Raw genomic sequence first — 14309 nt, 5'->3', positions numbered from 1 at the left:
ACTGACTGATTGAGAGATTGATTGACTGGTTGATTGATTGACTAATGAATTGATTGATTGATTGAGTGAGTGAGTGAGTGGTTGATTGACTGATTGATTGATTGATTGTTTGATTGAGATTGAGGGGTGAGGGTTGATCGGGTGAGTTGGGCACGTGGTGCTGAGGGAGCGGGAGGAGGGTTGATTGATTGATTGTTTGATTGAGCATGCATTCCTCTTGCAGGGGTAAGAGGGGTTCGAGGTGATCCAGGACACCCAGGCCGTCCTGGGCGAGCCTTCCCAAAGGGACACCTGGGCCCCAGTCAGAATGCGTACTCTGGGCCAAGGTGCAGCGGCGAGGGCAGGGGTGCTCCAGGACCCCCGGGACCTCCGGGCCTACCTGGGCCACCTGGGACACCTGGGCCGAAAGCAGCTTGGTGACCTCCAGTACACACGGCTCAGAAGGTTGGACACATGAGTCTTATAAAGGAATGTGGAAAATCCAGGTTCAGAAAGTAAAAGTCCTCCTCCAGTGTTTTGTTCCAGTCACCTGGATTTGCTGATTAGCACAGTTCTTCATACAGGAGAAGGAACTAATTGGTGCAGTCAGCTGGCTGAGTTCATGGGCAGAAGAAACGCGTGGCAGGACTTCTACGTTCTGACCCCTGGACTTTCCACCTCTGTTAAGGAGCGATGGCAAAGCCCCCATAAGAACCTTTACTGAGGGGGAATTTTTTTGGGTGCTGGCCACCCCTGTGCTGTGGCGTCTCCTCAGGACCCCGAGGACAGCCCGGCAGAGGGGGTCGGAAAGGGGACCAGGGAGAGAGGGGGGACCCAGGCCTGACAGGTCCGCCCAGCCCCTGCCCATGCCCCTGTACCGATGAACCTGGGCCCCCAGGCCAGCAGGGCCCCCCCGGGGACAAAGGCTCCCCAGGTGAGCTTTCCTGCCGGGCCGAGCTCCCCAGTTCTGTTCCTGCACTCCCGTTTGACCTTCTCCCAGAGAAATTCAGGGACTGACCAAGGGGATCTCTGGAGAGCTCCTGCACCATTGTGTGTGTCCGTGTGTGAAGGTGTGTGTGTGTGTGTGTGTATGTGTGCGTCTGTGTGTGTGTGTGTGTGTCTGTGTGTGTGTGTGTACGTGTCCATTCATGTCTTTCAGCCAGAAAAAATCCTGCTATTATCCAAGCTGGACAATAAACATTGTAACCCATTGAAGAGTAGGATTTTTTTTTCTAAGTCAGTGTTTTCTAGAACTCATTTGCATTCAGTTGCCAGTAGTGATTGTTACACCAGCACTAGAATGTTCTGTTGACAATCCAATCGCATATGCGTGATCTTGCACCTTAGAGATTTTAACTTGAATCAAACTGAATTCACTAGGTTATCCTGGAGAGAAAGGCATGCTGGGAGAGGTCGGCCAGCCTGGCAGAGTCAGGAAGGGGCCTTCTGGTGACTTGGGTCCTCCGGGACCACCTGGGCACCCTGGACCTCCCGGCCCCCCAGGAACCTCGGGGGACCCCGGAAATCTGGGGCAACGCGGGGCGAAAGGTACGAGAATGTCCCGTACCAGAGTGCGCCTTGGCGAGGGCGGAGACCGGCACGCTCCGCTGTCGTAGGTGCACCTCTCACTGACCCGCTGTGTGGCCTCTGCGCACAGAGGAGGAGACCGTGATATCACCGTGATGTCACCGTGATGTCACAGACGGAGGCTATGTCACCGTACGCACCGACTGAGATGTCACGTTCGTACAGGTAACCGCGGTCCCCCTGGCAACACCGGATCTCCTTTACCTGGAAGGCCAGGCCCCATCGGACGGCAAGGAAGGAGAGGGGAGCCAGGCATCAATGGCCCTGCTGGGCCACTTGGACCCACGGGGCCGAAAGGGAGAAAAGGTAACTGACAACAGCGCAGACACACAGACAACGTCAGTGATACATGGCACGCACATGCGCATCTTTCTGATGCCGTCTCTGTGAAAAGCACCATACTGGACTGGACTGGACTGGACTGGACTGGACTGGACTGGACTGGACTGGACGTGGACGTGGACGTGGACGTGGACGTGGAAGTGGAAGTGGAAGTGGAAGTGGGAATAGGCAAACACGAATAAGAGCACTAGCAGATTTACTTCATCGCCTCGACCACGTTATTCACCTTAGCCTCATATTCATTGTTGTTAACTGTGATGTTTACCTTCCAAAGTACGGTATTTTAACAAAAAAAACCTGCAGTGAAGCTTTTCAAACTAAATTGGACTGATACTAAATACGTTTTGCAAAGGTGAGACTCTAAGAAAAGATGTGTTAATATCCAACACACTTTTACGCTACTTTCAACCCATTGTCAAAGTCAAAGTTACTACTTTTGTGTTTCAAAAATATACTATTTATGTGTTGCGAAGGGAGATTTTCACACGGACTGTGCTGAAAGTAACACAAAATGTGTTGTTCTTGACTAGACACGCAGGTGTGTTAAAAATCTGTTTCGAGGGTGTGCTGAGTGAACCAGTGGGGTGCAGTTTTGCGCATCTCACCGCCTCTGTTCTCTCCGGTAAGGGGAACAAGGCCAACCTGGGAAGCCTGGATCCAGGAACATGTTCAAAGGGGTAAAGGGGGACCAGTCGCGGGGACCACAGGGATTCACTGGTCCCAGAGGTAAGAGCGATTTTGGGAAAGCCAGGGTCCACTTTTGTCATCCCCTAAATCGAGGGGTGCGCAACCCGTTTCAGGATTTTGTGCCAACTTCCGCTCTTAATTATTTCATCAGCTCGATCGTATCGCGTTCTGACATTTGTGTAAAACACCAGCTACAGTTGCAAGGCCTGCAAGTGTTTATTCTTATTTAAGTGTTCGTGTAAGTAAACGGAGGCATCCTGTGATTTATTTTTTTTTAATCTTATTTTAGGTCAGAAAGGGGAGCCAGGCAGCAGTGGCCAGTCCGGCCAGGACGGGTTGCCAGGTTTCGCTGGGTCGCCAGGTCAACCAGGGATACCAGGGGCTGGCCCACCTGGCCTACCGGGCCATCCCGGGGTACCTGGAGGCCTGGGGTGCAATGGGTCACTCGGTTTCCCGGGAGACCAGGTGTGTTCTCTGCCGTAAATACGCATACGACGCTTTTAAAAAAAAATAGTGAATTTGTTTGACATCACTGTTTTTAAAATGCATTGCGAATCTGAAAGCACGAGTAATTTGTATGTTCACCAGCATATTCTGATGTGTTGCAATATCAATGCGATGTCGATGACACACCTTAGCAGTCCGGTCTGCGTCCTGTGTCTGTAAGGGTTTGCTGCTGACAAGGACTCACCAGGCGGCTACACCTGAAGTGAGTGTTCTTCTTACTGATGGAGTTGGGCTTTTCCCACAGGGTGACCTTGGGCACAGTGGCCCCCCCGGACCCCCCGGTCCGTTTGGGTACTCCGGAATGAAAGGTGAGGAGGCAGAAAGAGGGGACCGACTAGCCCTAACACTGCATGTGGGGGAGGAGGCTGGATGGTTTTTGGGGAAGGACACCGTGAGGTCATGGAGCTGGAGACTGTGAGGTCATAGAGGATGAGACTGTGAGGTCATAGGGAAGGAGACTGTGACGTCATGGAGGAGGAGACAGAAAGGTTTTGGGGGAGGGGACCCAGGGATGTAGCATGCATCCTCATTGGCTGGTGAGTCGCGTTTCCGTCTTTGATCAGGTGACATCGGAGACTCAGTGAACAATCCGGGGCCACCTGGACTGCCTGGTCCCCCAGGAGATGGAGGAAAACCAGGTGACGGACTCATATTCTCTATATATATATATATATTTATATATTTACACTGTTGCACTCACTCTGTAGTAAGGCTAAACTATGTGTGTCTCTGAGTGCACAGTACCTGTATGAGGTGTGTCTACTGCACATGGTCCACCTGCCCGAGTGTGACCAGTTGTGTCCTCGCTGCAGGTGGTGCGGGTTTGAAGGGTGACAGAGGGGACCCAGGTTTCTCTGGCCTCACAGGGAACAGGGGGGGCCCTGGTCCCAAAGCATGCCCTGGCCCACCAGGGCCTCCAGGTAACGTGTGCCCCTGCAGCGTCCCCTACTCCAGTACCCATACCAACCCCTGCGCTGCTCTACTTCCCACATCCCTGCCACTCAGGGGCCGAGAACTGCTGGTTCTCCACCCTCCCTTTACCTGGGAGTCAGGTGTGAAGGCAGTCTGGCCAATCAGCAACACTCATTTCAGTTAACCCCCTGAAGAGTCCGTCTTTTGGAATGTTTCTCTCAGCGTTCTGGAACGCTGTTGCTTAGATTAGCAGTAGTGATGGTTACATCTGCATTTAGAATGTTCAGTTAAGAACTTCTAGTATATGCTCACTCACTACCCTGCCCCTCACTCAATCCCTCACTCTCCTACATCTCTACTACAAGCTTGCTCATATGCTCATCTACCCCTCACTCACTCACTCACTCACTCACACACTCATAACCATACTCCGTGCTCTCTTGCATATTCTGCTACTCCATGCTTACTTACTTATTCCCCTACCCCATACTCCCCACCATACTCTGTTACTCCACATTTTCTTACTCTCCTTCTTCCTTCTCCACATTCTGTTCTTTGGTGTGTGTGTGCGCGTGTGCGTGTGCATGTGCGTGCGTGCGTGTGTGCGTGTGTGTGTGTGCGTATGTGCAGGACCACCTGGTTTCCCAGGTCTGACAGGTGCACAGGGGTATGCCGGCCCAGCAGGGCCACCAGGACCAAGCGGCCCTCCGGGGCCCCCAGGAAACCCTGGCCCCTCAGGTACAGTTCAAACCCCGAAACACAGTTTGATTTGACGGACGGTTGCCTTTTCTTGACCGTTGCTTGCGGTTGACACTCTTGAGTGTTGCTGTCGATCAGGTGCCCCGGGACCTCCAGGTATCGCCGGTCTGGATGGTCTGAGAGGCGTGAAGGGAGAGAGAGGGAGCAGAGGTGAGTTACCCTGAGACAGGGCGAGCGAGCACACCGACAGGGCAACATTACATTACACTCATTACGACACATTACGCTGCCTTGCACATGTCAATGAGCCAAGGCTCCATACGTGTGTGTGCGTGTGTGTGTGTGTGTGTGTGTGTGTGTGTGTGTGTGTGTGTGTGTGTGTGTGTGTGTGTGTGTGTGTGTGTGTGTGTGTGTGCACGCATGTGTGTATGCGTGTGCATATGATTTGCTGATGCCGTTACATTTGTTTGGGAGCATTGAGTTCAGTGTGTGGAAGTACCCCTCTCTTCATCATCATCTAGTTTGGATGTTACATTTTTCGGATGGATTTGCAGGCTCTTACGTTCTCTTTACCGGTGTGAGTGTGTGTGTGTGTGTGTGTGTGGGGGGGGCAGACATAACCACCCTTCTGAGGACTCCCCAAACTTCAGAGTCTGATCACTCTCACTTTCTCAGGCAGTGGTGAGTGGGGCCCCAGGGGACCCCAAGGATTCCCCGGGGACCAGGGACCTACAGGCAGCCCTGGACCCAAAGGCACATCTCTCTGGGGTCCCAAAGGACAGAGGGGGCGTGAGGGGTCACCAGGTGCGTAAGATTTGACACCCAGCACACCCCAGCGTAATGAATATTTACTATTATACAGCACAGCCCAGAGTAGTGAAGTTTACAATTGTACAACACACCCCAGACTAGTAAATGTTCACTAATATGCAGCACGCCCTAGATCAGTAAATATTTTCTATTATACAACACACCCCAGAGTAGTGATTATTTACTATTATACAATACACCCAGAGTTAAGATTGTTCATTATTATACAGCACACCCCAGAGTGGAGATTATTCACTATTATACAGTACACCCCAGAGTGGAGTTGTTCATTATTATACAGCACACCCCAGAGTGGAGATTATTCACTATTATACAGCACACCCCAGAGTGAAGATTGTTCATTATTATACAGCACACCCCAGAGTGGAGATTATTCACTATTATGCAGTACACCCCAGAGTGGAGATTATTCACTATTATACAGTACATCCCAGAGTGGTGATCAGGTACTAATATCAGACGTACTCCACAGCAGTGTCTGGTGTCTCTGATGTCTCTCTCAGCTGTCCATGTGATCTCCACACAGGTGAACCAGGGCTCCCTGGTGATGCTGGTGTTCCTGGCAGAGACTGCTATGATGTCACCCATGGACCACCAGGAGAGCCTGGTAATCCTGGTAGACCCGGGCAACCAGGTGAGTGCATTTTCTGTGTGTGTCTGCGTGTGTATGTGTGTGTGTGTGCGTGTGTGCGCGTGTGAGTGAGTGAGCGAGCATGTGCATGTTTGTGTGCGTGTGTGAGTAAGCATGTGCACGTTTGTGTGTGTGTGTGTGTGTACTGTGTGTTTGTGTGTATGTGTGCATGTACATGTGTGCGTGTGCGTGTGCTTGCACGTCTGTGTGTGTGTGCGTGTGCGAGTAAGCATGTGTTTGTGTGTGTGTGTGTGTTGTGTGTGTGTTGTACTGTGTGTTTGTGACGTGTGTTTTGTGTGTGGTCTATCTTAGGTATTTGTGTGTGTGTGTGTGTGTGTGTGTGTGGTGCATGTCACAGTGTGGTGTGTGGTGTGTGTGGTACTGTGTGTGTGTGTGCGTGTGTGTGATGTGTCTATCTAGGTTTTGTGTGTGTTGTGTGTGTGTACTGTGTGTTTGTGCGTGTGTTGTGCGTCTATCTTAGGTATTTTGTGTGTGTGTGTGTGTGTACTGTGTGTTTGTGTGTGTGTGATGTGCGTCTATCTTAGGTATTTTGTGTGTGTGTGTGTGTGTGTGTGTGTGATGTGCGTCTGTCTTAGGTATTTTGTGTGTGTGTGTGTGTGTGTGTGTGTATGTACTGTGTGTGTGTTTGTGCGTGTGTTGTGCGTCTATCTTAGGTATTTTGTGTGTGTGGTGTGTGTGTGTGTGTGTGCTGTGTGGTGCGTGGTGATGTGCGTTTGGATTGTTTTTTCGTTTTGGTATTGTGTGTGTGTGTGTGTGTACTGTGTGTGTGTGTGTGTGTGTGTGTTTGTGTGTGTGTGATGTGCGTCTCTTAGGTATTTTGTGTGTGTGTGTGTGTGTGTGTGTGTGTGTGTCCTGTGTGTGTGTGGTGTGTTGTGTGTGTTTTGTGTGGTGATGTGCGTCTCTTAGGTATTGTGTGTGTGTGCGTGTGTGTTAGGGCCGCCAGGGGTTATTGGGCTGCCGGGGACGGTGCTTCCATTTCGGGGGGAAATCGGGGATCCCGGTTTACCAGGACGCCCAGGTCCGAAGGGGGAGGCGGGTCCCAGAGGACTCCCAGGAAGCCCAGGGTTTCCAGGGCCCCCGGGTTCCAAAGGTAAAGCCCCTCCTCCACAGGAGTCACAGCCAATGGGAAAGCTGCTGGACACCACTGCTCGCTCGCTCACTCTGGCTGTGGTGTACCTCACGCTATGTCCTGATAATGGACATTGCTTTTAATGTGTGTGTGCAGAGCACTGATAGATTATTATTCCCAGTGCTTGCTGATAATGGATATATTATCCATGAGTATGCACAGTCCAGTGGTACATTATTTCTCCCAGTGTTTGGTGATAATGGATATTATATTTATGAGTGTGCACAGTCTACTGAAACCTTATTTCTCCCAGTGTTTGGTGATAATGGATATTATATTTAATTTATGAGTGTACACAGTCCACTGAAACCTTATTTCTCCCTGTCTCTGCTGATAATGGATATATTATTCATGAGTATACACAGTCCAGTGGTACATTATTTCTCCCAGTGCTTGGTGATAATGGATATTATATTCATGAGTATACACAGTCCACCGAAACATTATTTCTCCTACTGTTTGGTGATAATGGATACAGTATCTCTTGTGGTATGCGCTGATAATGGACGTCCTCTCATCCAGGCGCAAAAGGGCTGATGGGAATGATGGGTATCCCAGGGCCCGGGGGCATCCCCGGCCCTGCTGGCCCCCCAGGATGCAGAGGAGACAAAGGGATGACTGGAGAGCCAGGTGAGTGCCGTGACACGCCCTGCAGGAACTCACACACACACACACACACACACACACACACAGACATGCACACACACACACACAGCAACATGATTTCACTCTCTGCCGCTCCACTCTACTTCCCCTTCCTCCATCACTGCTCTTCTTCTTTCCCTCTCTCTTTCTTTTTTTTTTTTTTGCCTTTCTTCCACTTCCTCTCTCATCCGACCATCTGTCCCCGTGTCGCTCTGAAGGTGCCAAAGGTCCTCCTGGGGATTTGGTGAACTCTGATCCGTTCCCCAGACCCGGTTCGCTGGGCCCCCCTGGTCCTCCGGGGCCTCCTGGTTTCCCTGGCAACCCGGGACCAAGCGGAGAAGAAGGTCCTGCAGGTGAGGCCGGTTTCTGCGGAAACTGAGTCAATTAGCGTCACCTGTTTCAGAAAGCGGTGGACATGTGTGCACATACAGAATGTGTGCATTCAGCAAGTTTTTTTCTGCGTATGCATATGTGTGTGTGTGTGTGTGTGTGTGTGTGCGCACATGTGTCCATACCAGGGAGAAAGGGTCAGCCAGGGTCACCTGGATTACCAGGTACAGTCGGAACCCCGGGACCAGCCGGAGTTCCGGGAGAGCCTGGCATTGACGGAGTGCGAGGGTTTGCGGGACCTCAAGGTAACACTGCCAGACGTCCCGGGACCGTAACCAAAAACTACACCCCCACAGGATGGACTCGAGCACTTTCATTCAAACACACCTATGCATGTGAACACTTGCATGAGCATATGATAGTGGTCCATCGCCATCTTTCTAATTTTCATTTCATTTGCGTTACTTCTGTTCGGCTTTATATCCACAGCAAATGTATAGCTTTTTAAATAATGTTATTGATTTTTGTAAGACTGCATATTTACAGTGTAGGTTAAGCGCTGTACCCTGCTAAAGAGAAGGACATTTCTCTCTTAGGGGCCCCTGGTCCGCCAGGTGAGCAGGGACCCCCAGGTACTTCCAGGACCTACAGTCATGGCTTCCTGTTGGTGATCCACAGCCAATCAGAAGAGATTCCTGTTTGTCCAGTAGACATGGTCACTATGTGGAATGGCTACAGTTTACTATACCTGGAGGGGCAGGAGAAAGCGCACACACAGGACCTTGGTATGAACATACACCTGACACAAACGTACACACCCACTCACACACACACACACAAATACAGGACATACAGATACATACACACAGACATAGGTATGCACACACACACACACACACACACATACACACAAACACACATGCACACACACATGCACACACACATACATGCCCACACACACATACGCACACACACGCACACACACACACACACACAGGCACACTCACACACACAGACACACACACACACCACACACACACACACACACACACACACACACACACACACACACACACACACACACACACACACACACACACACACCCACACACACAGACACACACACACACACACACACACACACACAGAGCTCACGGCGACGTCCCATCCCCCCAGGTCAGGCCGGGTCATGTCTGAGGGTCTTCAGCACCATGCCGTTCTCGTATTGCAACGTGGCCTCCTGCGACTACGCCGGGCGGAACGACAAGTCGTACTGGCTGTCCACCACGGCGGCGGCGCCCGCGGCGCCCGCGTCGGGCGCCGAGATCCGCCGGCACGTCAGCCGCTGCGCGGTGTGCGAGGCCCCCGCCCCCGCCGTGGCCGTGCACAGCCAGGACGGCGACACGCCCCCCTGTCCCCCGCGCTGGAGGAGCCTGTGGGCGGGGTACTCCTTCCTCATGGTGAGCGGGCGTGCGTCCGTCCCAGAGTGACCGTGCATGTGAGTTTGCATATGGCCATGAGTGTGTGTGTGTGTGTGTGTGTGTGTGATTCAGTGTGAGAGAGCATGTGAGTTTGTCTCTATACGTGTTGATGTGTGTGTATGTTCGTGTGTGCATGCACGTGTGTGTGTGTGTATGTGTGTGTGTTTCAGTGTGAGAGTGCATGTGAGTTTGTCTCTATACGTGTCTATGTGTGTGTATGTTTGTGTGTGCATGCACGTGTGTGTGTGTGTGTGTGTGTCTGTGTGTGTGTCGGTGTTTTTCAGTGTGAGAGTGCATGTGAGTTTGTCTCTATATGTGTCTATGTGTGTGTATGTTCGTGTGTGCATGCACGTGTGTGTGTGAGTGTGTGTGTGTTTCAGTGTGAGAGTGCATGTCAGTTTGTCTCTGTGTCTATGTGTGTGTGTGTTCGTGTGTGCATGCACGTGTGTGTGTGTGTGTTTCAGTGTGAGAGTGCATGTGAGTTTGTCTCTATGTGTCTATGTGTGTGTATGTTCGTGTGTGCATGTACGTGTGTGTGTGAGTGTGACAGTGTCCGCAAGTCGGTCTGTGTCTGCGTGTGTAAGAATGATGGCATATGTGTGTGTGTCTGTGTCCACTGTGTATATGTGCATGTTTGCATTTGCGCATGTGAGGGTGCACATGCGTGCATGTCTGGATGTGAGTGCGTATATGTGTACATGCGTACATGCGAGTGTGCGTACGTGCGTTCGTACGCGTGTGTGCGTACGTGCGTGCATACACGCGCGTGTTTGTACGTGCGTGTGTGTGACCGTGCCGTCCACGCCAGCGTAACTGAGGGCGTGAGGTCTGCCTTGCAGCACACGGGCTCGGGCGACGAGGGCGGCGGGCAGTCGCTGACCTCGGCGGGCAGCTGCCTGAAGGACTTCCGCAGCCAGCCCTTCATTGAGTGCCAGGGCCCGCGCGGCACCTGCCACTACTTCTCCAGCGCCTACAGCTTCTGGCTGACGCGCGTGGGCGTGGCCGAGCAGTTTAGCCCCGCCCCCGCCGCCGGCACGCTGAAGGAGGCGTGGCAGCAGCGGCAGACCACCAGCCGCTGCAACGTCTGCATGAAGGAGTGAAAGAAAACCCATGCCACCCCCCCAATCCCAACCCCGCCTCTCAGCTCCCTAACACCACCCCCCAGCCCTGACTCTAACTCCACCCCCAGCCCTGCCTCTCAGCCCTCTAACTCCACCCCAAACTCCACCTCTCACCCCTCTAACTCCACCCAAAACCCCTGCCTCTCAGCCCTCTAACTCCACCCAAAACCCCTGCCTCTCAGCCCTCTAACTCCACGCAAAACCCCTGCCTCTAACTCCACCCCTAGCCCCACCCCCAAGCCCTCTAACTCCACCCACCAGCACTGCCCCTAAGCCTCATGCTCTCCAAACACTAAGGCTGCGTTTAGATCTGAGTTTACTGCTTTCTCCCCTTGCTTCAAGGGGGGAATCCCCGAATTGCTGAGATGAAACCAAGTGGTGTTCGGTTCCAATTTATGAAAGAGGAGTGCGCAATTACATTCCCTCAATCCCTAAATTTCCCTCCCTCCTGCCGAGGGTATAGAATGCTAAAGGGCTGCTCACGCCCGTTTTTTTCGTTTGTTCCTGATTTATCCTCCCTTCCAGAGCACCTGTTAAGTTCACTTGTTGCACGGCACTGTATGGCTTACTCAAGGGAATAGAGCGAGGGAAGTGAACGTATTAAAGTCGATCCAACAGCAGCTCACATAAACCCTCCACTCCTGAGACTGCAGACTCCATATGTTTCCTCTTCATTTTTACCCTAGTGCAGCTAAGAAACGGCAAAACACAAGTGCTCAGCTGAAGTTATTGTAACGCAGATGTACATGTTCCTGTAAATGCATCATGTAGCTGTATCCTTAGTCTGCTGTCTGTATTTCAGTCCATTGGCTATTCCACACATTCTTTTGATGCACTAATACTCCGCTCCATATTCTTCTTAACCCTCTGAAGAGTAGGTCTTTTTGGAATGTTTTTTTTAATTTGTATTATTCTATTATTATATTTAAGACAGTGTTCTAGAACTCATTTGCTTTCAGTTACCAGCAGTGATTGTTACATCAGTATTAGAATGTTGGGTTAAGAACATTCTAATCGCACATATTTGTGATCTCACGTCTTAAAGGGTAGGCACTGAACGTTCTGTCGCCCTGCTGTCACTTTGCTTGAACAGAATTTTTTTTACAGCATTCATAAATCGCTCTCACACATACCCGACCATCTGTGCACTTGTGTCATTTGCTTTGTTAGCGATTACACCCTGTGGCACTGAATTTGAAGTGAGTGCGTGTGTAGATGATTTAATTTTAAAAAAGTGTCTATGCCAAACGTAATATATTTTACATTTGTGCCAAGTGAATGCAGTTGTTGAGATTTTTTAAGCCATAATGATTTCAGCCAGAGGAGGGCGCCATACTCAAACACCTCCAACTAAGCACTTACTTTGATTGTAATTGGTTAGATTCCTGCTGAACTCACTTTCCTAGTCAGCAGCTTAGGTCACAGGATATGTACAAAGAAAACAATTACACGTCAAATGCCAATGGCCAATGTCAGAGCTTTTTCCGGTTTTTTTTGTTTGTTTTTTTGAATAATTAAGCTTTATGACTACTGAAAATGAACTTTCTTTAACCTCCAATGAATGAAGAAAAAAACCTCAGTTCCTCAAACCATCGAAGGTATCTTACAATTCAAGAGCATAGATACTATATAGAAACTGTCTAATTCATTTACAGTATATCACCTATTATTGTAAAGTGAAGGAAACATGCAAGCATTCAAAAAACTTTCACAGGATCTAACAGGGGGTAACAGTGAGGTACCAGAGTATGCCAGTGAGGAAAAGAGACACGCGCATACTATTGCATGCTCCAAGAGCAGTTTAATGGTTCAAGCAACGCTTTGATCCGCAAAGGCTTTCATTAGGTACGGGTATTGCTCGAGGTTACCTAGACCTGACCAATAAGGGGACAGATCTTTGCACCCTTAAACTTGTAAAAGCAAACTGCTCCTGGTCACAGTAACCTGCCGTCAACTTCAGCTGTCTGGTGAATCGGGCTACGCAGGGAAAGAAACTGCAAACGCTTCGCAAGTGTCATAAGATCAGGGGTTAAGAAATCTGTGGTTGCTGATGGGCTATTTTAAAGTCATGCATTTCTAATCGCACGGGCTCGCAGCTAAAGGAGTAATCAGCTTCTTCGGTCCCATATCAGTCCGCATTTCGTAACTCCACGGCGTCCCTAAAGCCTTCCGTACACAGTAGAGATAACGTGGAATTTACGTTTACAAATAGTGCCGCACAGTTAATCCTTTAGTTCGACAGATGCAGTAATGCCTCCGTACGGGGACAGCAATCCGTACAGGTTACAGTATGTCAACGCACTCCTGCACACAGACAGCGCTTGGGTCGCTTGCAGAACTGCACTGAAGTTCAGTGAATTAAATGAACAATAGAAGATTACAGGTATTATTCGACAAAACTGACCCCGAGGCCTGCAAACAAAACCATAAACTACACGCGTACATTTCAGACGTTTGGCTTAGTTGATATAGAAAACACTGATTGATTGATGTCCTGGCAAATATTTTATTTTATTGTTTCTTTGTGATTGTTTTTTTTTTTTTAGTATATAATAAAACATGCCCTCTAATATTTACCCTTTATAAAGACTGTGAAACCTTCACATAAACGAACAGCCTCAATAACTTCAAACATTTACATGATTCTGGACTGGCACACTTCAGTTATCCATGATCATCTTACCATTTTTCCCTCCGTAATGGAGGCTACACTACAAAAAAAAATAAAATGAAAGATACAGCATCTCAAGGAAAATCCTTTCTCCACATAAAAGAATAAAAGTTATCCACGTACACAAAGCCTGCCCTTGCTCTGATATGTAAACGCAGGCTTGTTAAACAAGTCTCTCTCTCTCTCAAATTATTGATTTCAAAATGGTGGCAAGTTATAACAGCCACATTGATCCGTGTTTCACGACTACACAGGTACTGTTCAGAAGCAATGGATGCCGCATGTTTCTTAAAACGTGTCCCTGTAGCTCGGTCCTGTGTTCGTTTTCCCATCTCAGGTGGTGTACAATTGTGGTGCAGAAGGCAGCTGTAGCCTTGTTATATTGTCATAGATTTCTAATGAGCTATAATTGAAATAAACCTGTTCTGAAGAAGAGTTTCGTAAGGTTTTTTTTTTTTGCATCATTGTAGGAAGCTATCCTCAATCTGAATGACTTATAGTGTGCTAGGCTGTTGGCCTGCTGCCTCTGTGGGTGGAAGGGGGCCGCTAGGGCAAGCTAGCCCCTATGAAAAAACACATTGTTTAATGAAGGAAAAGGTCCCAGGAACTTAGCTACCATTTTTGACATTGGGTACGCAAACAGAGAAACAAAATAATTTAGCCCAAGGTTTTAAGTGATCTGTGTGGATGGTAAAAATCGGGTCGTCTTTGGAGTGTCACTACGGTATTTATGCAG

At 49.7% G+C, this 14309-nt stretch overlaps 1 protein-coding gene across 1 annotated transcript in view; it reads left to right on the top strand.

Annotated features, from left to right (window-relative positions):
- LOC135257931 (collagen alpha-4(IV) chain-like) overlaps positions 1–14006 on the top strand; it is a 35288-nt gene extending 21282 nt beyond the window's left edge. The window contains exons 28-47 of the mRNA XM_064341150.1: positions 224–301; positions 692–913; positions 1357–1527; positions 1732–1872; positions 2536–2634; positions 2885–3060; positions 3347–3410; positions 3666–3740; positions 3915–4022; positions 4645–4752; positions 4852–4923; positions 5389–5517; positions 6071–6178; positions 7131–7286; positions 7848–7955; positions 8189–8323; positions 8489–8605; positions 8897–9085; positions 9477–9760; positions 10621–14006. Coding sequence (XP_064197220.1) covers positions 224–301; positions 692–913; positions 1357–1527; positions 1732–1872; positions 2536–2634; positions 2885–3060; positions 3347–3410; positions 3666–3740; positions 3915–4022; positions 4645–4752; positions 4852–4923; positions 5389–5517; positions 6071–6178; positions 7131–7286; positions 7848–7955; positions 8189–8323; positions 8489–8605; positions 8897–9085; positions 9477–9760; positions 10621–10881 — 2801 coding nt within the window. The 3' untranslated portion in view covers positions 10882–14006. The remainder of the gene's footprint in view (positions 1–223; positions 302–691; positions 914–1356; positions 1528–1731; positions 1873–2535; positions 2635–2884; positions 3061–3346; positions 3411–3665; positions 3741–3914; positions 4023–4644; positions 4753–4851; positions 4924–5388; positions 5518–6070; positions 6179–7130; positions 7287–7847; positions 7956–8188; positions 8324–8488; positions 8606–8896; positions 9086–9476; positions 9761–10620) is intronic.
- Positions 14007–14309: the final 303 nt, after the last annotated feature.

The sequence above is a fragment of the Anguilla rostrata genome, chromosome 6, assembly GCF_018555375.3.
Source record: "Anguilla rostrata isolate EN2019 chromosome 6, ASM1855537v3, whole genome shotgun sequence".
NCBI lineage: Eukaryota > Metazoa > Chordata > Actinopteri > Anguilliformes > Anguillidae > Anguilla > Anguilla rostrata.
The sequence above is the reverse complement of the archived record's forward strand: the minus strand, read 5'-3'. Positions and strand labels throughout refer to the sequence as shown.